The sequence below is a fragment of the Meleagris gallopavo genome, chromosome 4 (genome assembly GCF_000146605.3).
Source record: "Meleagris gallopavo isolate NT-WF06-2002-E0010 breed Aviagen turkey brand Nicholas breeding stock chromosome 4, Turkey_5.1, whole genome shotgun sequence".
Classification (NCBI taxonomy): domain Eukaryota; kingdom Metazoa; phylum Chordata; class Aves; order Galliformes; family Phasianidae; genus Meleagris; species Meleagris gallopavo.
In genome coordinates this window covers 1,869,885-1,892,740 of record NC_015014.2, presented here as the reverse complement: position 1 = coordinate 1,892,740, position 22,856 = coordinate 1,869,885, and the positions used below count along the sequence as shown (strand labels likewise).

The 22,856-nt window shown below is 38.5% G+C and overlaps 2 protein-coding genes across 4 annotated transcripts in view; one reads left to right on the top strand and one right to left on the bottom strand.

Annotated features, from left to right (window-relative positions):
- The window catches only part of TMEM144 (transmembrane protein 144), a 27,242-nt gene extending 16,084 nt beyond the window's left edge, over positions 1-11,158 (bottom strand). For 2 of the 3 annotated variants that reach the window (XM_031552997.1, XM_031552998.1), the window contains exon 1: positions 11,080-11,158. In XM_031552997.1, the coding sequence (XP_031408857.1) occupies positions 11,080-11,116 (37 nt within the window). In that variant the 5' untranslated portion in view covers positions 11,117-11,158. Of the gene's footprint in view, positions 1-3,602; positions 3,693-11,079 lie in introns of those variants that run through there. The other variant, XM_003205367.3, reaches the window with a different exon arrangement.
- Positions 3,761-20,511, top strand: GASK1B (golgi associated kinase 1B). Its single transcript, XM_003205366.4, is given in 5 exon segments — positions 3,761-4,521; positions 4,523-4,832; positions 12,410-12,624; positions 15,761-15,987; positions 16,286-20,511. Coding segments are annotated over 5 exon segments (1,647 nt in total). The 5' UTR covers positions 3,761-3,834; the 3' UTR covers positions 16,494-20,511.
- Positions 20,512-22,856: the final 2,345 nt, after the last annotated feature.

Below are 22,856 nucleotides of genomic sequence, written 5' to 3'. Positions count from 1 at the left end.
CGCCCTCTGTCCTCTGTCCCCGGCTATGAGGCACCCGGGTTCAGGCGAGCGGCCTCCATAAGCTGCGGCATTGTTCAATAATCAAATCCAAGTCGTAAAAAAGAAATATTTCACGCATATGTCATGGAGCTTTCTCGCTGTTTGCCCTGTAAGGATTTGACCCGCAGCAGTTAAAGCATAGACTTATTAGTCAGCATGTTTAGTAACGAAGCAAACATCTCTGTCCTCTCAAAGTACAGTTCCCAGATGCCAGTTCACGTTGACAGCCTTAAAAACACAGCATAAGCCCAGCACAAGCACAAGCAATGCTTTGTAAAATCAGGTCTACATTAACTATAATAATGACAGTTCCTTTTCTTCCTGCAGGCCCATAGGCCCCGTACAACCAGCTCTGCACCATTCCTCAGCCATTTCAACGTGAATATCTGCCCCTGTGACAAACACAAACTGATCTGGTTTCTTCTACAAATGAACACACTGATGGTGTTGTGTTTCAGCAGTTATAACAAGACAAAAAAGTTTCAAAAAATTCAGCTGTACTGTGTCTAGGAATGAAAAGAACTAGAAACTACTTCCTAATTCCCCTGTTCCATCCACTGCCCTTTTCCATTCCATCTAATCCTATATTAGCTTTGGTATTCCAGTGCCGCTAGGCTTAGGAATAGATAACACTGGCTGTGAAATATTGGCATACAAAGAAGTGACATGAGAAAAGCTGACTTTAATGGACACTGATGGCAATACCACAAAAACAGTTTGCAGCAAGAAATAAATACTGACTTGTAGGCTAAGTATAGGTAGGCAAAGTGCAACAATTGAGGTCGGTGTTCGATGAGACAACTCATAGTTCAGTCTATTCTTTCAAAAAAATACTCCAGATTCTTTTTGAACACAGAGAAATTACCCTTTCAGCTCACTTTTGTGCCCTGCTGCATCTTTGTGTTAGTAGTTATACAAGAAAGAAGAATTCTACCAAAGAACAAACGTGTCTTTATCTTTTCTGAAACACAAAGAAAAGTTTGTTTTCCAAACAAGCCCATAGCCATTTGTTGGTTATTTTGTGAAATCTAGTAGGGCAATGGAGCTGTATACAAGCACTGAAAAAAACAATGTCTTAATGTGTTATCTTTTAAAGATCCAGAAAAGAAATTTAGATGCAAGTATCTGTGCAGTTAACAAGATATTGAATCCTATGTAGTCGAACACATGCAACTGTCCATTCCAATAAATTTAACAAGATGTCATGAAAGAAAGAATTCTCTTTCCTGAACATGAAAAATTAAGAAAATACTATGGCCATAGTCACAGAAATCATAAAAAAAAAACTTCAGTGGTCAACACTGCACATCAGTGGGTACAGCACATTTTAGCTTCTAGGCTACAAAGGAAATCAGGAAGGAAAGAAATATCCTGTATCCCTATATAATTTCCACCAGATAATCTTTAAAGAATTCCTGCAAGGAGATTGCATAGGTTACAAAATTTAAAAGAAATGCCATGCCAAAGGAAAAGTATTAGTAACTGGAACAGGCAGTGTTCCACAACTGCTTGATTGCCATGGACAGGTCACTGTACAGTCTGCATGCAGGAACTGGACATTCAGATATACTGTTGCAGTGTGATACATTCCCTGGCCTGTGCCACTAGCAATGAAGGTGAAAAAAAATAATAACATTCTGAGATAGTTGAAAGAAGTACAGTGGTTACAAACTTCATGCTGATTTGTTTGCTTCTAAACTGTTTGTTTAAGTGGTCTGTTTACTTCCCATTATTTATCTTTAAAGAGAGAAACCTGTCTTAAGCATTTCAAAAAGACTTTATGTGTATGCTCTGTGCCCTGATTTTACCCACATAACTTGCTGATATTTAGCACTCACTTTGTATCTTTCTTAGATGGAAAACAGGAGGCTGTTCATAGGACCCATTTATGTTCTCTCTTGGTCAAAAGGGCACAAAGCTGGTACCTCTTTAATGACCATTCCATCTTTCAGCAGGACCCTCCAACATGTAAGGCTGATTTGAGAAGGTCCATATCGTGCCTTTTAAAGTGTAAACAATTTTAAGCAAGATTAGCCATATCTACACTGATATTATTGATAGATTTGTCCGGAGCTTTTTGAATTAAGTAAAGAAAAGTGGTGGTCAGTGAAAAAAATCCACTCACAAAGTTTTGTAACTCAAATTAGACCTATATGAAACATAAGCCTATTCTTTAATCAATCTGATCCTCAATAAGGTGTTAATTGTGGAACAGGCAATGTCCATATTAGTTTAATTGCAGCAAATATATCCATTTTATTGCTTTGTGCTTATAACAGACGAGGAGTCAGAAGTCATAGCTTCACCATTGCCTCACTGCTCAGCTCTGCACAACCTCTTCTTACTGCCTCGACTCTCTCATCTGTACAATAACTGTGCTGTCCTCATTTTGGAAAGCCCAAATAGAAAACCCTCCTGTTTAGTAGCATATTAATAGCATTTTAAAAGCCACTGTTTGTTTCTCCGCACAAGAACGTATGATTCTCAAACATTTCAAAATGCAGAGGGCCTTCTTATAAAAAGAAACCCCTGGAAAAATGGGAATTTCTTCTGTTCATTTGTGTGCAGTGCACTAGAGGGCCCTCAGGAGTTAGAAATGGATGGAATGTACTTTTGGAAGGCACTTACTTCACAGAACTTTTCATTACAGAATTTAAAATAGAAGAGGGCTTTTTTTTTTTTTTTTTTTAACGTGTAGGTTCATGTAAGTTTATAGCAGTTCGTATGCAAACAACCTCTCAGTACGGTTAGGTTCCAAACACTATTTAGCTTGTAATGAAGTACATAAATGTGAACTATACTTAAAACTGAAATATGGGCTAGAATTCTTTGAGAACGTCAGTTCTACTAAGTTATTTTTATTAACCTAAGGAATTTACCAGGACAAAGGATGAGTCAAGCTGAATAGGTAAGAGGCTTTATACTTTTTATAGCAATAAGCATACTGTATGCACTTATTCTCTTTGTTTCTTTGAAAGTATATATAAGGCACTGTGATTTTATTTGAAAAACTATTGCTAGGTTCTATTTTATGGCTTCACAAGAGTATAAAGAATTAAGTATCTTTCATTTTTAATCTGGGTTTATGAGTAATATGAACTGCATTTACATTAAACTAGGGAAATTTGTTACTGCTACTTTATTTTTGTATTACTGAGTATATGCATATGTAATTACTACAGTTACTGCTTGTTAGTAGTGTGTAATTTACAGCATTTCCATAACATGAGCTTTAGTAAAGACTCTGTCTTATAAGAAAAAGATAACGATTTGGATTTGATAAGCTTTTCTTCTAATGCTGGAAGACAGCTAGCTGAGATTACAGTTTGAGCTTGTATTTCATGATTTTGGTGTTCAACTTACATTGTAACTAGAAAAGGAAAGATGTATTCTGGAACATTTCTAGATGCATATTATCTCATTTAGAACTTCTGTCTCTTTAAATATAGAACCACAGATGCTGAATGTGTGTAATGAAATGGTACTATTAACCATTTTCTTTCTGCAGTTTGCAAGGGAGAACTTCAGATATTTTAGACTACAAGTGAGTAAACTTTGCTTACGTAGCTGGCTCCATTCATTCTCTGAAACCAATCACTTGCCCTGTGGTGGCTGATAAGAATTCAACAGCTTGCAGACGTGGAGTGTCAGCATCCTTAGTACTAAACACATTCCCAGGCATATCCACAGTCTCTGTCCATCACCCATGCAGGAAGCTTTTTGGGAAAGGAGAAATAGAAAACAGAGAAGGGAAATCATGCATCATCATCCTGGCTGGAGTGTACAGAAGACTGTATGCTGTTTTCATCATGCAGATTCACTAGAGAAATGACCTTCTTTGATCAGCCAGGTAAAATAAAAAACTTGTTTATTTGTTGCCTGTGCTCCCCACGGACGCTGAGGCTGTGGACTTGCAGGCGCCTGAGGACAAGGAGGAATTTGCTGCTGGGCACTGCGTGTGTGATCTACCTGGGATTCCTCGTCAGTCAGGTGGGCCACGTTTTACCCCAGCATAAAGGAGGATATGAAACGATCAGTTCCAGAAGTCTCCAGGATGCAGTGCAAGCTTCTTTTCCGGGCATCCCACTGGACAGCACCCTGTCACCATCCAGCTTCCAGGAACCCAATCTGGATGGCAATGGGACCTTGGTGCCACCTAACGTGGTTTATATCACCCTGCGGTCCAAGCGCAGCAAGCCTGCCAATATCCGAGGCACAGTGAAGCCAAAGAGCAGGAAGAAACATGCAGTCCCATTGTCCTATGGGCAGCACTTTCCAAAAGCCGCTTTCACTGGCCAGAAGGAGATCTTTTTTCAGCAGCCGGGGAGGGACATTCACGCTGTGGGTGCAATAGGAGCAGCAACAGCTCTGGAGGCGAAAAAACACCAACTGGATATACTCCAGCATAAAGAAATGGCAGTCAGGGAGAGGGGACATCAGAGACCTGGGGGGATTTCTGGAAGGATTAAGGCACAACCTCAGGGCTGAAGAAAGTAACATCAGGATTTACAGTGAGAGCTCTCCCTCGTGGCTGAGCAAAGAAGACATTCTAAGCATGCGTATGTTGGCAGATTCTCGGATAGAGAGCATCCAAGAACTACCTTCTCATAAAGCTGTCCTGGTAGTATTTGAGAGGGGCCCCGGCACCACAGGAACTGCCTGTAGTCAGGGGCACTGTGGCATCATCAAAAGACCCCTAGACATGAGTGAAGTGTTTGCCTTTCATTTGGATAGGATCTTGGGGCTAAACAGGAGCTTACCTTCTGTAAGCAGGAAATCGGAGTTCTTCCAAGGTAACGCATTCCTATGATTTTCAGCTCCCCCATCCCACATTAACCACAGGACAGCAGCTAGTCTGAGAACTAATCCCATTGTTAGAAGGGTATAAAGCTGATGTGTCTGTAGTTTCTGTCAGGTAATTGTGCTGTCCAAATGATGCAGTGCTTCCAAATTTAGAATAAATATAAAACCGATTGAGTTGCTGGGAGCAGTAATGATTCACTGGCCATGAGAATTAGTAATGATAAAAAAGAGGGAGTCGTGTATGTCGCATGGCATTATACAGACTGACTAAAGAAATTCCAGAAGGTTCCTTTTGATTCATTGGATATTTGCCTTTCATTTAATTTTTTTCATCTCTTAGATTTGACTTGAATAAAATATTATTGGAAGGGAACACAAGAATTCATCTGTCAAACAGGTGGTAGGCAAAGGGCTTTGTATTTTGTCAGGTAACAACCTACTTAAAAAGGTAGGAGGACTTCCTGAAGAAGCTTGCACGCTGCTAATACCTCTGGGCACTACTTATTTTTAATATTATGCTCTCCCTTCTCATACTTCAAAAAAACTACTACGTCTCATTGAATCCTGCTTGATGTTTTGAGGCTCATTACATATTATATATAACGTAGACAGAGAAATACTTGCAGGAAATGTTGCAATATACCTGTTAACACAATTGGTTTAAACAGTTTTCAATGAAAACTTTGGCTTTCTATCCCATAGAGAAATTAAAGATAGATTCAGACATGCAATGCAAGTTAGAAGTCTACATCTAAGATAGCTACTTATTAAATGTCTGCAGCCTAATTGCTATTTTTGTTCAGTCACAAATCACAGCCCAAAAGGACTACGTTGCATTTTAGTGAATCATTGCTAAAGTGGCTGGCTGTTTGTTTTTGCTGCTCATTTCTTACTGCTGAAATTAGCTTAAAGGAAATATTTCTATTTCAGCCTGTCTTCAAAAAAAGAAACAAGTAACACAGGAATGGCTTTCTAAAATCTGATAGCAGGAAGAGGACCTAGTGATCTCTGATTTGTTCCTGCTTTGTAAACGTTCCTTCTGGCAGCCTGTACAACAATGTGAATGAATCTCTAGGAATAACAGTTCAGTGGCTTCTGAATATTATTCATACTTGCAGGGCATGGAAGATACATTATGCCTAGTTTATTTTTAGGCACAAGATTTATCGCTATAGAGCTGTCATGAGGAATTAAGGTAGTTCAGTTTGAGGAATTCTGCACAGCACGGCTGCAGAGATGACAGACTGCAAGTCTCTGTGAACGGCCATTAGGCTAATTGCACACTGTTGCACAGTGTCTGTCACCTTACAGTATGTTTTGGACTGTCTGGAACAGACAGAGTCATTCTGCTGTCTTTTATTTTCCTTTCCACATAACTGGCTACGTTCCTATAGCAAGAAGAGTGTTGCTAGGTGATGAGAAGAGAAATAACATTATTTTGGTCCCACTTCATTTTTTCCAGCCAAAGAGTGAACAGAGGATTTGGAACAGTTACTGTACCTACTCTCTCCATTTCTTTAGCCTCAAAATATTCTGGAGCTCAGATGCCTCATATCTATTTGAGCTCACTACTATTTGCAGGCTTGTATTTGGCATAATCTTGAAACCATCTTCGTGTTGACAAAATTAACAAAAATGTATTCTTAAAAACAACGTGAACAATTAGTGAGCTCATTTCTGTAACTTGCATGCACTTAAGGGGAGGTGGGCACTCCTAAGATTATTACAGGGTAGCTTGTTATTCATGTTTGTTCATATGACAAAGAGAGTGCTACATGATTAGAGACTGTGAACAAATGTACACAATTTCTGAACTGACATCTCTGTCCCCATGACACATCCCTTTAGCTTGCCTCACTTGTGATGAGATGCAACAGGACGTGTTTGATGTAGCATTAAAATCTTAAAAAATGGGCTTTTCAAAACTGCCTTTCATTTTGTCGAAAGCAGTTTCAAAGAATCACATACTAAACCCATATATAGGTTTTGTTTCCTTTATTCCCACTATTCCCTCACTGATGGGTTTTCTTTAAAAGTCTAGCAAAAGACTGTATGCAAGTTCTCTGTTCACAGCCCTCTCACTTCTTAGTTAATTGTAAACCCTCACAGATGTTAACTAAAACTTTTTGGGGGAAGATTATATTATTTTTCCATCATGCACAGACAAATCAGGTATGATAACTCTCATTTTTGTAATTAAGTGGCATATCCTATGGTGTACAAGTGGGCAAAGCCCTTTCAAGTTCAGTCTTACAGGCCGTGAGCATGATTCTGGGCATACACAAGTAGATACTCATTACTCCTATTGCTATCTACATAGCATGAACACATTGTGAGCTCCAAAACACCTATAAACAAATGATTTGTCTGTAAAACAGCAAGAACTAGAAAACTCCAGGTGCTGGGGAAGAAAGCAGAGAATGGCCCTTTGCGTGTATAAGTTCTGGTATACGTCAGGATGGAGAGTCTTCATTATTTGATGATCCTAACCTAAAGGACAGGAGAGCCTTAAGTGTCCTTGCTATGTAGCACATCTTAGTCACAGACCAACTTTAATCCATACAAGCCAAGTATGGTCCTCAGCACAGATTCTCAGAGCTCTCTAGCTCAGCAGCTGCCAGGGTTTGCTGTCCCTGGAGCCACAGATGAATCGATAACGGCTGGAGGGCTTTGCTCCTTTCCCGCAGCTGACTGCCAGAGGAAGAGAATTGGGTCCCCTTGGACCATAGTGCAGAGCTCTTAATCAGCCTTCCTCACATAACACACAGCAACTGCTGCACAGCTTTTTTTTTACATCTCTTTGCCTAAGTCCAGAGCTACTGCATGCTGACAGCCACCTCTCAAACACACGGTTTTCTATGGTAAATTTGGCTGACTATGTTTGAGAAGAGTAAGCACATGTGCATTCAATTCAGTGGGCCCTCTGTTAGCTGAGACTGAGCCAACTGTTTGCCCAGAACTGCTTTTTGTTCCTGAAATGTGCCAGAAGACCTTCCTCTGAGTAATACTTTTCATGGTTAGTTAGGTGCAAATAGGTGAATGACTCATGAGATAGATAACTTACTGGGAATGCTTGTTTCGCTTTGCTGGCCTCTACAGGATGATGAATAGAGCCATAGGTTTTTTCACCATTGTACCTTACAGTATCAGCCTGCATTTGTCATTCCACCAAAAGTTGCAAAACAGCAGGTAAGGGTGTTATGAATGTCATTAATTTTAGGGCAAAGAACAGGGAAAACCTAGCATTGCCTTATGCATTTAAAATGCTTGAAAGTGCTTTAGTTTTTCTGTGCTACTTCTGCAACCTGAACAACATACACTATCATGTCATACATGTCTCCAGAGAGTGTATTTCCAGCATCTTGTTGAGTAGAGATGTTTGTGTGTAAGTCCATGTTCTAGAGGTCAACTAATGCACATTTCATGCATTCCTTAATTTGAATGTCCATTTGCACACAGGTCAAATTTTGCAAATCAGACGTACAGGCAGGATAAGTTAATGGCCTAAATCATGTCCTTTCTGCTTCTGTATTTTATAGCTTTTCTCAGAGCATAATCTCAAAGAAATTCTCAAATCCAAATGCTGCTGTCAGACTCCCTCAGCTTTCCATACCAAGTTACGTGGGCAACTAAACTGTTCCTTTTAAATGTGACAGCAGTAAACCGTACTGCATTGCAGCAAACAATGATGAGTTTGAAAAGGTCTCCAAGTATCTCCTGAAATAACTGCTTTCTTACTGAAGGTTTCTTGGGTACCTTTGAAAGTATTTTCTTTGAAAGTTAGGGAAAATGCTCCTGCTGTAAGTTAGCAGACAAGGTAGAAGAATAACATTAGTGAGAGCATCTGAGTGGTTAAGCAGCATGCAGCCCAATTTTAGAGTGACATGGCACATGGATCTCTGAGATAATGCTGATACAGAAGAAGCCAAGCAGTGGTACACTGCTTAATTGTGAACAAAGTGGTCTGAGTACCTTGGGGCAGCCAAATGTGGTGACCTGGGGTTTCTGTATTCAGCTTTGGATTCCCCGAAGCTGGACCTTCTAAGGGCCAAATAAATTTTTAGAAATCTTTTGATGCTGAAAAATCCACGCAAATTACTGGGAAGTAGGTTCCAGTACAAATTCTGAAAGCCTATTTCATGCAGTTTTCCAGATCATTTCATCTTGAGGTAGCCAACTAGTTAAATGGATCTAAAGCAGCAGGTGAAAAGAAAATGAAGTTAATCTGCTTTGAGTAAGTTTCCCTGTCTCCCTCTTAGTATTTCCTTCTCTCACTGTGAATTTCTCAGGAGCTTTTTTCAGTCCTTAGGTCCTTCAGTAACAGGCAACCATGGCATTCTTGGTAATTAGAGCCACAGCGCAGCTGCAGCAACAGAAAAACAGCAACCCTTTGTGTTACTGATTATAAAACTGATTAAGGAAGAGGTCCACTCAGGGCAAATGGACTTATTCTGAAGTGTGCTGGACCTCCTCAGTTCTGGCTGTATCAGACTGGGTGCTCTTGGTTGGGCTGTGTTTTCCATTGCTCTGTTAACTCTAGCCCCATTCTCAGGAGGTTTGAATCAGAAGAGCTGCCTATCTCCATGTGTTCATGCCAAGATACAGCTATGAATCATCCCCTTATCTGCTTTAATTCAGCAAATTTGTGTTTTCCTGCTAGTGTCAAAAAATTTAAGTCGCTGCTCTTTACCGAAGCCACTGTTTTGTATTCCCATAATTCAATTTAAATTACAGAGTTGAAACATTTTGGCTCATCTTTTCTGCTCTCATTTCCTCTAGAACGCAAACATTTCCTGTATTTAACCTTGCTCTTTAACTTTTTTTTAAAATCATATTGGAAACTAAGATATTATTCAAGTATATTGCTGTTATTTATATTACTATTGTATATATTATATATAATATAAAAATTATATATATAATATTAACAATATAATAACAATATTATTATTAATATTACTATTGTTTATCATGCCCCCGTTGAGTAGAAAGGAGATGTTTGTTTTGTTAGAAGGCAGTTTACATATTTGATTTGTTGAAAAAATTGCAAGTCGCTTATTTAAGCTGTTGACAGAGGTCCAAAAACAGAAGATCAGACTTGATACTGAAGGAAGCTGTTTTTTAGGATTTTTTTTTTTTTTTTTTTTTTGCATGTGTGCCAGTTTGCAATGCTTTTATAGACCTTCTCCAGCTGCCTTGGAAAAGAGGCTTAGCTGATGGCTGACCTGACTAAAGTAATCTACAATATCAGTGATGGAGACAGAGTGAGGGAGATTGGGAAATGGCTAGGAATTAGGAAATTAAACTCCTAAACACTCATTTCAGGCCTGAAAAGAAGCCTGATTTTACAGGAGTGCTCAGCACTGTTCCTCTCCCATCAAAGGAAACATGCTGATGCATGATGCTGATCGTAGTGAAAGGACACTTTTTGGGTTCCTAAGGACAAATCAAGGATCTAATCAAGGAAGGGAGTTAAAGAGCCACAATTTGCCTTGATTAGAGGACTACCTTGTATGCATATGCTATGGCAGAGCGAAGTTCAAGTACATTCTGGTGTTGGAAGAGAGTTTATTTTTCTCTACTTCTCTTAATGGAGCACACATTGGGATGTGATTGTGCATGGAGTCTTGCATCCTAAATCATTCAGTAATGCCTCCTATTTATTGCCATGGACACTACAACAGATACAAAGAGCACAATAACATTATTTGATAGAACAAATTTTCAGCCACAAAACTTTTTCAACAGTCACCAAAATTAGCTATGCGTTTTCACTGGCTATGAACAGGAGCCTGCATGTCACTCTCAACAAAATCTTCACCAGCAGAGGTGACCCACAGTCACCATTGCTGAAGCACACCATCCACCCCTCACCATGCTCAGATCCACTGTTAATCTCTTAAGTGTTCAGCAAGCATTGATAAATGTCAGTGGATGCTGTTTTTCCCACATGCAGGAATTCAGTGGCACACCTGTGCTACATGAGCACTTCCATGTTAGTGGAATTTTGTTAGATTGCCCCTCTGCAGCCATCTGTCACATGGCAACAAAATAAAAAGGAATATTGGTGGGAAGGTTCTACTGCTGTACCACCAACATCTTCCTCCAACATCGTGGGCCAACACAGTAAAATAGGAGGCATTACTTTTGGGGCACTTCTATTTTGTTGGCAGTACAGTGGTGGATCTTTACATATAATTCACCGCTAATTATTGGCAAAGAAAGTTTCTTACTTACTATGATAGTCAGAAGAAGGTGCTGTGTGGATATCCATCAACCATTCTCACTGCTTACAGGTGGAGGATTCACATTAGCACCTTCTACCTCGCTGTTCATCTCTGGTGCCAGTCTTTAATGTTCTGACATCCGTCCAGGTTGCCTCTGAAGAAGGTGCCATGGAGCACGTTGCCTGCATGAGAAAAGGAGAGCTTCTTTTCAGATACATCTTTATGTCCAAGTGCATATGGAGGACAGATAGTTTAGGCTGCATGAGTTGCACATGTTTGGCATGTAGGTTTACAGACCTTCAAGTTGGATATAAATGAATTCTAGAGCTTTGCACACATCTGAACACCTGCTAGTAAGTAACTGGTTTGCAATTGATTCCCATTATCCGTAACAAGGCATCATATTTTGTCTTCTTTCTGAAAAGAAAAAATAAAATCTTTTATTTTAAGCTTTTAATAAACCATGGTCAGTCCTTGGTCCTTGACTGCTTAAGGCAGCAACAGGAGCATTGCATTGGCAGTGAAAGTGTCTGATTTTCCTAACAGGACACACATGCCTGTTATTAGATATAGGGTGAAAAATCTTATTTTATTTTAAACTTTTTCAGTGGTTTCTTCCCACTAAATCCTACAAAACTTGGATTCACCAGCGCTAACACCCCCAACTTAGTGATTTCAAAGCAAAGTGGAATACTCTCTATACAGGGAAAAAAATTATCAAAATAGTTGCTATACAAAGCAGCTCTCATGTTCTATCTGTATCTGAAAAAACTAATAAAATTGTCAAGGTGTTTATTCATGCTAAGCTAACACTACAGTATTCTCATACATCACTTCAGGACTGTGAAATCATACATTATAAGCCTACAATATTAAAAATAACAAAATAAATCCACTTTGAGTATAGGATTTATAATCTTTTTATGCCCATTATATGGGAAAATGCACTTTGAGAGAAGTTTTCAAGCTCTTGTAAATCATCATCAATTCACTGTAGAAACTTCACCATTGGTTCACAGCAGCATTAGGGTATTAATCTACCTGTGCACTTTGTAATACTTAGGTTTAGTATATGGCTTAATACATTAATCTCCTCCAAGTGGAAAAAACAGCCTTCTGTATACTGAAGGCATTTATGTCTGTGCTTCTTCCATTCTTTTGGTGTCTGGTTTTAGATGTGGAATAAGACCACATAAACCAAAGGATGTTAAGTTATTAGCCTGTAGCAACATTTTTTTCTGCCACATCTGTAAAACACTGTAATCGTGGATGCTTAGGCAATGTCTCAAGTCAGTCTGACAGTATCCCAGCATAACTACTACCTATTTCTCCTTTTTCAGCTGGTCAAGCCTGTCCTGTTATTCTCTGGGATTCTTCACTGAGTCCGACTGATAACAATACTCATTCTTCAGTGAGATTAACCTGGGGAAAATATCAGCAACTACTGAAGCAGAAATGCTGGCAGAATGGTAAAGTTCCCAAAGATGAGTGGGGCTGCACTGAAATCCATCATCACGAGTGGTCCAAGATGGCAGTCTTCGATTTTCTTCTGCAGGTACAACATTTAATGAACACATATCTGCCTCAAAAAAATCACAAACACACATGGGATATTAGAAAATTCTTCTTTTTTTTTTTTAAATGCACAATTTGAACTTGTTCCTGGTTACACAGCAGGACATTAATATACTCTCTGCATTAATAAGGACTGAGCTGAACTAACTTTATATGGCTGGCAGCTGATTTTATACCTCCCCTAGCATTGCTTCCATTTGTCTCTGCCTGCTCGACAGGTGTGTGTAACTGAGCCTCCTGCAGTAATTACTGATGTCTATAAAGCTATTGGTATTTAAAATTGCATTTAGCACTAGTTTTATGCACTGTGATTGAGCGCTCATATAATTCAACTTTTTAGTAGAGTTTCATTTCTTGAAATACAAGAATCATTCTGCCTTACGAATAGCCTATCCCTGCCCTTCTCAGGTCTGTTATAGGATTAAGGAAGGCTTCCTATGCTTGCATTTTTGCAGTCTGGTTAAAAAGAGTATGAAATTTTTCTCTGAAAATATATTGTTGGTTGTTTAAAGACTCCATCTTAATTCTACTATGAGCAAGAAACTCTTAGAAAGTAGAATAAAGTCACATGTGGATTATTTTGGTTCTAAACATAATACAACATACCCCAACAGAAATAATGCAGAATACATCAGTTAATTTTTTCATGCCAATGTTTTCTTGTTGAACAGTTTAAAAAATCCTTAACAGTTCTGTGCTGTTTTTTAATTTTAAGATCTTCTAAGACAAGTTTTTAAACTTCTTAAGGGAATTGTTGTTTTCTAGAAGGAGAGGTCAGTTAAAAAACCATTCTATTCTAAGATGGAATTTTTATCCTCCGTGCGTGTAAGATTGAATAAGAATGAATAATTCAGAAAATAGAAAGGGAATTTGAAGAACTAAGGTACCTGTGTAATGTGCTTACAATGTCTGTGTTGTGGAGTTAATCTAACATCTTAGAATTTGAGGGGCATAAGCACCATGATGGTCTGAGACTGTTCAAGATAGTTAAAGAGGCCATCAGGTGTAATAATCTTAAGTTGATTCAAGAAAAAAAATGTCTTAATAGTCTAAAGCCTAGTCTGGTAAACTACAGAAGACGGCTGTAAAAAAGTGCTTCATAAATCATTTAGTATTGCAGTGAAAGGTTAAACATAATTCCATCAAAGAAATGCCTTTGGTGCTCTTAAAGAGGTTCCTAATCTCTGGATTCAAATACTATAAACCATAGGAGCAGGCTGACAAATGCTTGTTTTTGGCCTTTGCTTGCCTTCTTCAAGAACTCAGGTGGAGTAAGGACACAAAAATAAAAATGACTTCTTTGATTTTCGTGTGCATACATAAATACGTATCAAAAATCAGTACTAAGCTGTTAAGGTTCCAATATCAGTTCCAGAGTATCACCTTGCTCTGTTTTAAACCTGTAATGTTGCAGTGCATACAAAAGGCTATCTGTAAGAACACAGTCTACCTGTCTATTTAACACATGTAACGAAATGTGGTGAGGATGAAATAGGGCTATGGACAAGAGGAGTCTTGAAGCTGCTCCTTCACTTTTGGACAATGAATTCAATGGGAAATGAGCTAGGACACTGCAAGCAACAGAGTCTTTGTTCCTGCTCAGTGCAGTGCAGCAGAAAAGGGAGGAAGAAATCTAGTTCTTCTCCAAGTATTTTCTCAGTTGAAAATAAATGCTTCCACTAATTCCAGTGGCAACAGTGCTACATGCTTCAGACAAAGAAAGAGCTCTCAGGCTTTCACTTGATGAACAATAACAGGAGACCTTTTAAACATTCATCAGTTCTACATCAGAAGTCACAATACTTCATTTCACTGAGGTGCCAAAAAATTAAAAGACTAATTTTAGAAGGCTTTGTGCTTACATGAGCAGTATTATTTTTACACCTAGAGCAGTTTTAAAGGTTAGCACTATACAGTGAACAAGAAGGGCAGAAAAAAGATTTACTATCGATTAGTTTATTCATTAAGTCTAAATGCATCTTACCTCACTTCTGCTCCCCAAACACCTACAAGTAAGAATAGGATTGGTCCCCAGGAGAAACCAAGCCTGGAGTTAAGGGCAGCCCAAAGCACGGCTGGCAGCATTTAGCACATGGCACAGGGTCATCAAGCCTGAACTTCTATGCAGCTATCCAGTAGCACCAAGTAACAGGACAAGAAGCACATACACCCCCAGTAAGGCCTAAAAGAGAGCTGAACTGCTGAGCCTGAGCTTAAATAGGGCTCCTGGGCCCGTGGGCAATGTGTGAAGGTCCCAGGTGAGACTGTTTAAGGCAATTAAGGCCAGTCGTGCACTCAGGGTTCTGGCAATACTGTTATCTAGTCAGCAGGAAATAGGAGTACCTGTGAAGTGTGATGTATCTTTCCATGCTCAACAGTTAGCCTAAAATGGCATCCTTTGCTCAGGGAGTGCTTAGTTCTTGTCGTTGTTTATGTGAGGACCAGAAATGACTAGGTCAGGAGAGATGCTTAGCATTTACACTGCTATAGTTAGACCAGATGTATTCCTCCAGCTAAGTGCTGTGTGATGACTGAGTGAGTGTTCCCATGGGAAACAATAGTCCAGACCTTGATGTCATTAAAGTATGCATCACAGGGCAGCTTGGAGAGGCTTCTCTGTGGTTACAGATCTACTCTTCATTCCTGCATTTGGTAGCTTCTGGTTGTTTAATGTGCCCCTTACCCATCTTTAAAAAAAATAAAAAATTTGCATGTCTGATAGAAAATTGAGGCCTTTTGTGTCTGTCAGGCTATGCTATTTCTATTGTGCTCCCACAGACAACATGTAAAAAAAATCCTACAGCCTTTGGTAAAAACTCCCCAATTGTTATTCCAGTTACAAAGTGGCATTGTTCCATTATTTTCAAAGAATTTCTACTGACATAACAAATCATGGCTATAAAATGGATACAATACACAGTCTAGCAAATTGCTTTTAACAGTATGAGAAATCTGTGGACCAGGTCGTTAATGCCATTTCACTGCTGCCTTTAATTATGCTTCTTCTGGACTTGTTCTCTTGCCAGCTGTGCTAGTGAGCAATGTCTGACAGTGGCACCATGCCCCAAATACTTTGATGCTGTTCTCACTCAGCGCTCTGCTGTGCTTGGTTTTAGATCTATAACCGGCTAGACAGACACTGCTGTGGATTCAAACCTCTGAAGGAGGATTCCTGTGTGCAGCAAGGACTGGCTCTGAGATGCAGTGATCAGGATGCCGTTGACTTGACGCACATAGTGCAGAGAAGGCACGATCAAAGGCACTTGGCCTTTATAGACAATAAAGGTTTCTTTGACAGAAGTGAGGACAATCTCGACTTCAAAATACTGCAAGGAATCAATGAGTAAGCTTTAAGTTAATAATTTTGTAAAATGAGTTGCCATGTTATAATCAAAAAGCAAGGGACGCTAAGTTACTGGAATAAATATCAGCAGCCCAAGAAGCATGCAGTGAATTACAGGATGTGTCTAAAAATGTGTGAGTAATCTTACTTGTGTAAAAGATACATGTATGATTAGGCATGCATGGACTTCATTTGCTGAGTCACGGTCTAAATTCGTAGAACTGATTGCTAAACCACAACATGAATATTGCAATTCAAAGTGACGGCAAAACTGATGATTTTCTTTGTGCTGTTCCAGATTCCCTGAGTCTGCAGTTTCAGTGCTGAGGAGCCAGCGTTTACGGGAGAAGTTGCTTCAGTCTTTGTTCCTTGATAAAGTATACTGGGAGAGCCAAGGAGGCAGAAAAGGAATTGAAAAGCTTATTGATGTAATAGAAAGGAGGTCCAAAATTCTTCTTACTTACATAAATGCACACGGAGCCAAAATACTGCCCATGAATGAATGAGCTTCTGAGAGACAGTCTTTAAAATAATTTGTGTGGGGCAAAAATTCAGAGTAAAATTCATTTATTTCATAGATTTATTTAATTTTTATTTTTCCAGACTTTCAAATGTATTTTTGAATAAGAAGCCTTACATGGTTTAAAAGCATCATTTAAACATCAGCTGCAGCTCAACACAATGCACTTCTAGGTCGTCAGTGAAATAAAAAAAATGTCAAATAATACAATAAACAATACAGAAATAAGTATGCACCATGAACACTCCTTCTATTAAACCATTTGAAAATTAGCAACAAGTTTTTCAGTACATTAGTCTGGATTCCCTCCTTCAAGTCAGTAATGCTTTATTGCAAATTTAAATGGGAAGAGAGATTTTAGTCACTTCGTACATCAGTGAAAATTGCCATCACATCTACATGCTGTAACATACAGGAATTCATCTGTTTGATTAAGAACACTACAATTCCAACATTCCCAAATGATTATTTTGTTTTATTTTGGTCTTTTGAAATCTGAGGACTGAACTTAACTCTTTTAAGTGCAGCTATATTTCCCTTGGACGTGAGGAAAATTTAGAATCAGGCAGAGGGAAACATTGCTTTAACAATGATAATTAATTTGACAAATACAGTTTTCACCTGTCTGATATGGAACATACTTTGTCATGAGTCATTTTTTACAATGTACTATTTACAGTGCAGATTGGTTTGTGGTGTGGCTGGGTCATCTGATATATCTGCTTATTGATTAACTGAGTGTTACTCACAGAATCATCCTTTAGCATCACCATTTCTTTTTTTAGAAATTTAGCTCCAGCTCTGTGTAAATATGCTGCTAAATGAAGTATAATGTTTGTTTTTGCAATATTCTTGACACAGTTTATTAGAATAGTATCAAAAGGCAGATGTCATAATGATGCAAATGTTGTTAAAATCAGAACTGAAAATGTTTCTGCTGCTTGCTTAGCTCTTGCCAGCAATCCAAACTCTGGTTTTATGTTAAGATTGATGATTTTGATTCTAGCTGATGACTTGGCCCAAGTATTCCCATAAGTAAGGTTGTTTGAGAAGCTTGGACAAGCACTTTAGATTCTCAGCCTGGATCTATTCCAGAAAATATTCTGTTCAAGGAGCAAAATATCAACTGATATAGTCTATCCCAAAATATATCTTCTACCTATTTGTTTAGAAAGGTTCTTACTTTTTTTTTCCCTAAATAAATATCTATCATATTTTTGCCATGAGGTAATAGCAGAAGTTAAATGATTTTATCTATTCTTCATATATAGTGAAAAAAAAATACCACTAATATAGGGTGTAGAGCATTTAAATAAAGATAATTTTTGGAAATGCTTGTATAATATTTTTCATTATTAGAAACTGAAATGTTAATATGGCTAGGTGAAGTTAATATCTTAAGTAACTGCAATTCCACTGCAGCTAAAACAGATTTTCTTTCTTATTATCATAACATCTATTAACAATTGAAGAAATAGATCTAATTAGAGGCAGAGTTAAAGACACTTACTAAAATTTGAAGAGCTTGGCCATCTAAATAATCGTTTTATTCTGTCAATAAAGGGCAGATACACTCAAAAACTTCCTAGAACTTAACAATTGCCTTGAGAGGACATGTTTTTAAGTGCCTTGGACTTTTTAATGACACCAAAGTAGAATTTTATAGGGTTTTCATATTATCCCTTTCTTAAAATGTTACAATATATTAGCCAGATAATTTCTATCACAGAAACAAAAATATTAGCGTAGCTTGCATTTCCACTGAGCCTAGAGAGAGAAACAATCCTCTGGATCCATTTCACATGGTACTCCTGTTGATTTTTCACAAATTTCACCCTGATGACTTTACAATCAATTTGTCCTTTTTTCTAGCCTATCTCAGTTTTCTTCCTGCTAGATACTTTTTGGTTGGATTATCACACACTGGCAAGAGTGAAAGATGTGACTCTCAGCTGCACTGAACTTAGAAGAGGGCCAAGGAAACGTACAGCACTGCAGTTGATCATGAAAGAACCGTGACTGCAACTCTTCTAGTTTTTCCTCTTCTGGTTCTAAGACAAGACATGCAGAGAGCTGGAGCATCTCTCTTGTGAAGAGAGGTTGAGAGAACTGGGTTTGTTCAGCCTGCAGAAGAGCTAATCTGCAGGATAGAATAATGTCTAGACTTCGAAGAAAGTCTCTGTTGTCAAGTCTTCTCAGAACTTCTGCAGGGACTGATAAATTCAGAGTGAATGTACAAAACAGGATAAGCTGTGCCACGGCTGCACGCATCGTCCCTTTCCAAGGGCCGAGGAATACTTCTTTCTCTGAAATTCTGAGTTTGGCTCTAGGAGGTGTGCTGTGTTTGCTGCATCATGTTCTCAACTTATAATCATGTCTTAGTATTATTTTACATGTAGCTGGGAGCATTGCTGTCTATATTGTATTAAAATGCCCCATTTCCAAATCCTACCAACTCTCTTGTCTTCAGACAGTCAGGAGAGGCTTGAGGAGGCTGGCAGTGGGACTGCAAAATGCTCCTAATTCAATAATGTTGATAAAAACTCCAGGCAATGTCTTTTCTTTCTGACGTTTATACTGTTATATATCTTTGTGCTTGAGTTTGGTACAAAGAATAATTGGTAGAGTGCATATGAGTACATACAAGCCCAGTTCTCTTTTTTTTTTTTTTTCTTTCAAAAATGAAGAATTCTGTACTTCTTGAGTGTAAATGCTTCAGTAAAAAATACAGAAGAAGCACTTTGTATAGCTTGTTTATTCACTGCTACTACATTCGAGACATATACTCTCCTCTCAGTAGAAGGACTAAAATGTGCTGAGAAATCAGTCCATTTCCTTATAAAACAGCATGAACTTGGACTGACATTCCTGCACAGAAGCCTAAGTAATATTGACAGACAGAAAGAAAAGGAAGAAGCCTTGATCTACCTATGGTAGGGATCAACTGAGAGCCAAGGAACTAGGTTGTAGTCATTTCTGCTGGGCTGCCTTCCATCTAAGGGCATATGGGAGCAGACAAATATTCCTGTTGCACATTACTCGGAAGGGTGTAACCAATGGCAACAGCCCAAAATCTGTGGGTGGGAAAAGAAGAGAAAAGATTATGTCATTCTTGAATCTCCCTGAAAGCCAGAACCACATAAAATGGAGTTACTAAGAAAATCAGGAGGGTTTGCTGATTTCATAACATTGGAAGACAGAGCTTAAAATAAGGAGCACAGGCACAGATGCCTTGAAATTCCTCAGGAGCTTGCCAGCAAGTTTATAATCTTAAGACTTTTCAGAAGCTGAGAACATGAAAACTTTTGTGGAGCACTGTGGGAGAAATTTCTTTTTTTCTTTTTTTTTTCCCCCCCCATACATTCTATAACGTACTATATTAAAGAAAGATAAATTCCACAGTTTCAAAAATAGCAAATACATGCTTAGGGTACATTAAGGGACAAGCTTCCAGTAGCAATTCTGGGAATGCTTTAAAGCACGTTTGTGTATGTGAATAAGAACATACATGTGTATGAATATATATCACTCTTATATACCTTAGCTTTTTTGGTATAAAAGGCTCAGTTCTACTCACAGTGTGAGTATGCAATTTGTTGTTTACATGTAGAATTGTACTGTTTGAGAGTGTAAGATCAGTTGTGGGTATACAAAAGTCAAAGTTTAAACAAAGCATTATAATGGATGCATCTTTTGTTCTCAAAGCATTAACTCTTCCCATGCTAACACATCTAGGCAATGTAAAAAGTTTTCTATTTACAATTGTAAAGAAAAAAAACAGCTATCTAAATTAAACAGCCAGACAACAGTGCTATCAAATCTGAGGTGTTTTTACATTAGATGCAGAGGTTCCATCTGAAACTTGTGCATTTTACATTCAACCTGTTTGTCCTCTTGTAGTGACAGCAAAGGCATTATCACAAAACTGAATTGATTGACTCTGCTGCTATTGTCATGTGATGCCCTCGAATATATAAAATAAAATGGTGTGTTCATCATGTTTTACTTTCAGATCTCTGAATTGCAGTAACAAAACTGTAATGCATATTAAAGAAGTACGTGGATCATTAGATACTTCTAAAAAAGAACTGTGCCCTTGAAACTGTGTCTTCAGAGAAACAATCCAAGACGAAACAATCCAAGAAGTGTTATGAAGTTCTTCCTGTGGAAAAATTTTCTAGCTGTTTCCTCATGAGACTTGTAACTAACTTAGCTGATTCACTGTGGCTGCGGAGCTTCTGGATCCTGCACCATTGCTGTTACCGTATTCTTTAGCCATGCTGACAATGTCTGTTCACACAGGCATCGAGCAGAAAAGGCCATGCCCTTTTGTGATGCCAGAAGAAAAGCATTCGTCAGTGACTGGTAACCTTTATAATAGACAGTGAGAAAGTACAGGAGTAGCAGAAGCATGGTGAAACCTCCGTGGCATGGAGACTCACACAGAGTTAAAGTAGCCTAGCAACTTTCAGCCTCTGAAGTTTACATTTTTCTTGTCCAAGAGAGACTAATGAGAAACACAAAGATGCAGAAACATTTTTAAACGTTTTCTTTCCCACACAAAGTAATTTGATTTGTTTTATGGAAACGTTATTTATTTGTACACGTTACCACATGCTTCGGGCTAAATAATCTCAAATACGTTTGTGTACATTCAGTGTGATTTTGTTGAGTTGCTCCATCTGGATAAAACAGTTAAGTTCACTTAGACTAATCAATGTTCTCAGAGGCTGGAGGACTGAAACCAAAGAGAGCGACAAACAAATAAGTAGAGAGTTGCCTTAAATATAGAACAGATGTAGAACTGGCATGTAAAATCTAATATCTGTGGGCTCCAAGCAGGATTTACAAGATTTAGTTAAAGTCTGTCTACCTGTTCCATCTGTATGGGAAGCCCTAACCTAGCCAAATATAAACATGTGAGATCAGTAATTAAAGTCAGTAGTGTAGAAGTTTCTTCTCTTGGTCTGTCACAAAATACCTGAACTGTATTTCAAAATGACAGTGTTAAAGAAATGAGTTTTCACAGTGTATGAACAAGAACAAATGGTGAAGAACCCTAGCGGAACCTCATGAGAATGAGTAGGTCAAACCTGGCAGATGAGCCTCAGCATAGGTTATATAAAGACTCTGCCACTATTTAAACTGTGGAGAGAGTGCATCGTGGATTGTGTGTGCAGCCTGTTCTCCTCTTCTCCAGAAGTTAAAGTCAGTAGAGAGAAGAGCAAGTGAAATGATCAGGGACTGAAAAGGCTGTCTTGTAAGGAGAGAGATGGATTTCTTTAGTTTGGAGAAGAGAAGGTTGGAGATATTGGTAATTCAGGTTTACAAAATCATGAAGATGAGCAATTGGCTGAGCGTGGAAGGTGTAATCTTTGGCAAATCCTGCAATACAAGAGGTGTGAAGTACCCAATGAAATCGGTTTCTCTTTTAAAGAGAGAAAATAAAGCTATTTACACATCAGGAACTAGGCTTCTTGAACTTGATGCCATGAGAGACTGTGGAAACAGCAAGTTTCTCTCTCTTTATATGGGCTTCATAAAGACTAGGCGAGCCTGAATCCTGTAACATTCCTAATACAACAATTCTGAATTCTGAGCAATCTAAGGGAAAGGGACCCCTGGCTCATGTGCTTGTCTCACATTGCCACAGCCTAAGATGTACTGCTGGATGACCTACGGGTATGACACGGAAGGGAATCCCATGTATTCCTATATATGAAGATGGCTCAACAAAGCAGTCTTCAGTGAAAGAAAAGGCTGAAAACACATGGCAATCTTCTAGAACCTAATGATAGTTTTCCAAAAGCCATTCCACAAATTTTGTTATTCTGGAAGAGATGAAATGCACACAAAAGCCAGATTTTTTTTTTTTTTTTTTTTTTGCCACTGTGCTGCACTGTACAATCTGTATTCAGCACCAGCTGTAAAGATTCAATTACTTAATTAAATCACATCTTGAAATAGGTGGCTGAATTTCTCAAAAAAATAATTAGTTCTATTTTAGTATTTTCCTTTTTGGCTTTCTACAGTACATTCACTTATTTAATCATACAGTTTCAGAATTCACTGCTAAGAAGCATTATCTGTATTTCCTTCAATTGCAAATCTGTCATGGCATTCCTTGGGTGTCTATTAAGCTACACAAGAGCGCCTTATCAGAAGTATTCTTCAGCTAGCTATGTGAAACACTTTGAGATTTGGTTAGAATTTATTAACTGTTGAGAAAAATAGCACCAGTGTGAAAGTCTGCCTCATGAAGTGTGAGAACTATGCCTGACAGATGGCAAAAGCTGGCAGCCCAGCAAGCTCCTCTGCCCTGGGAATTCCGAAACAACAGCAAGTCATA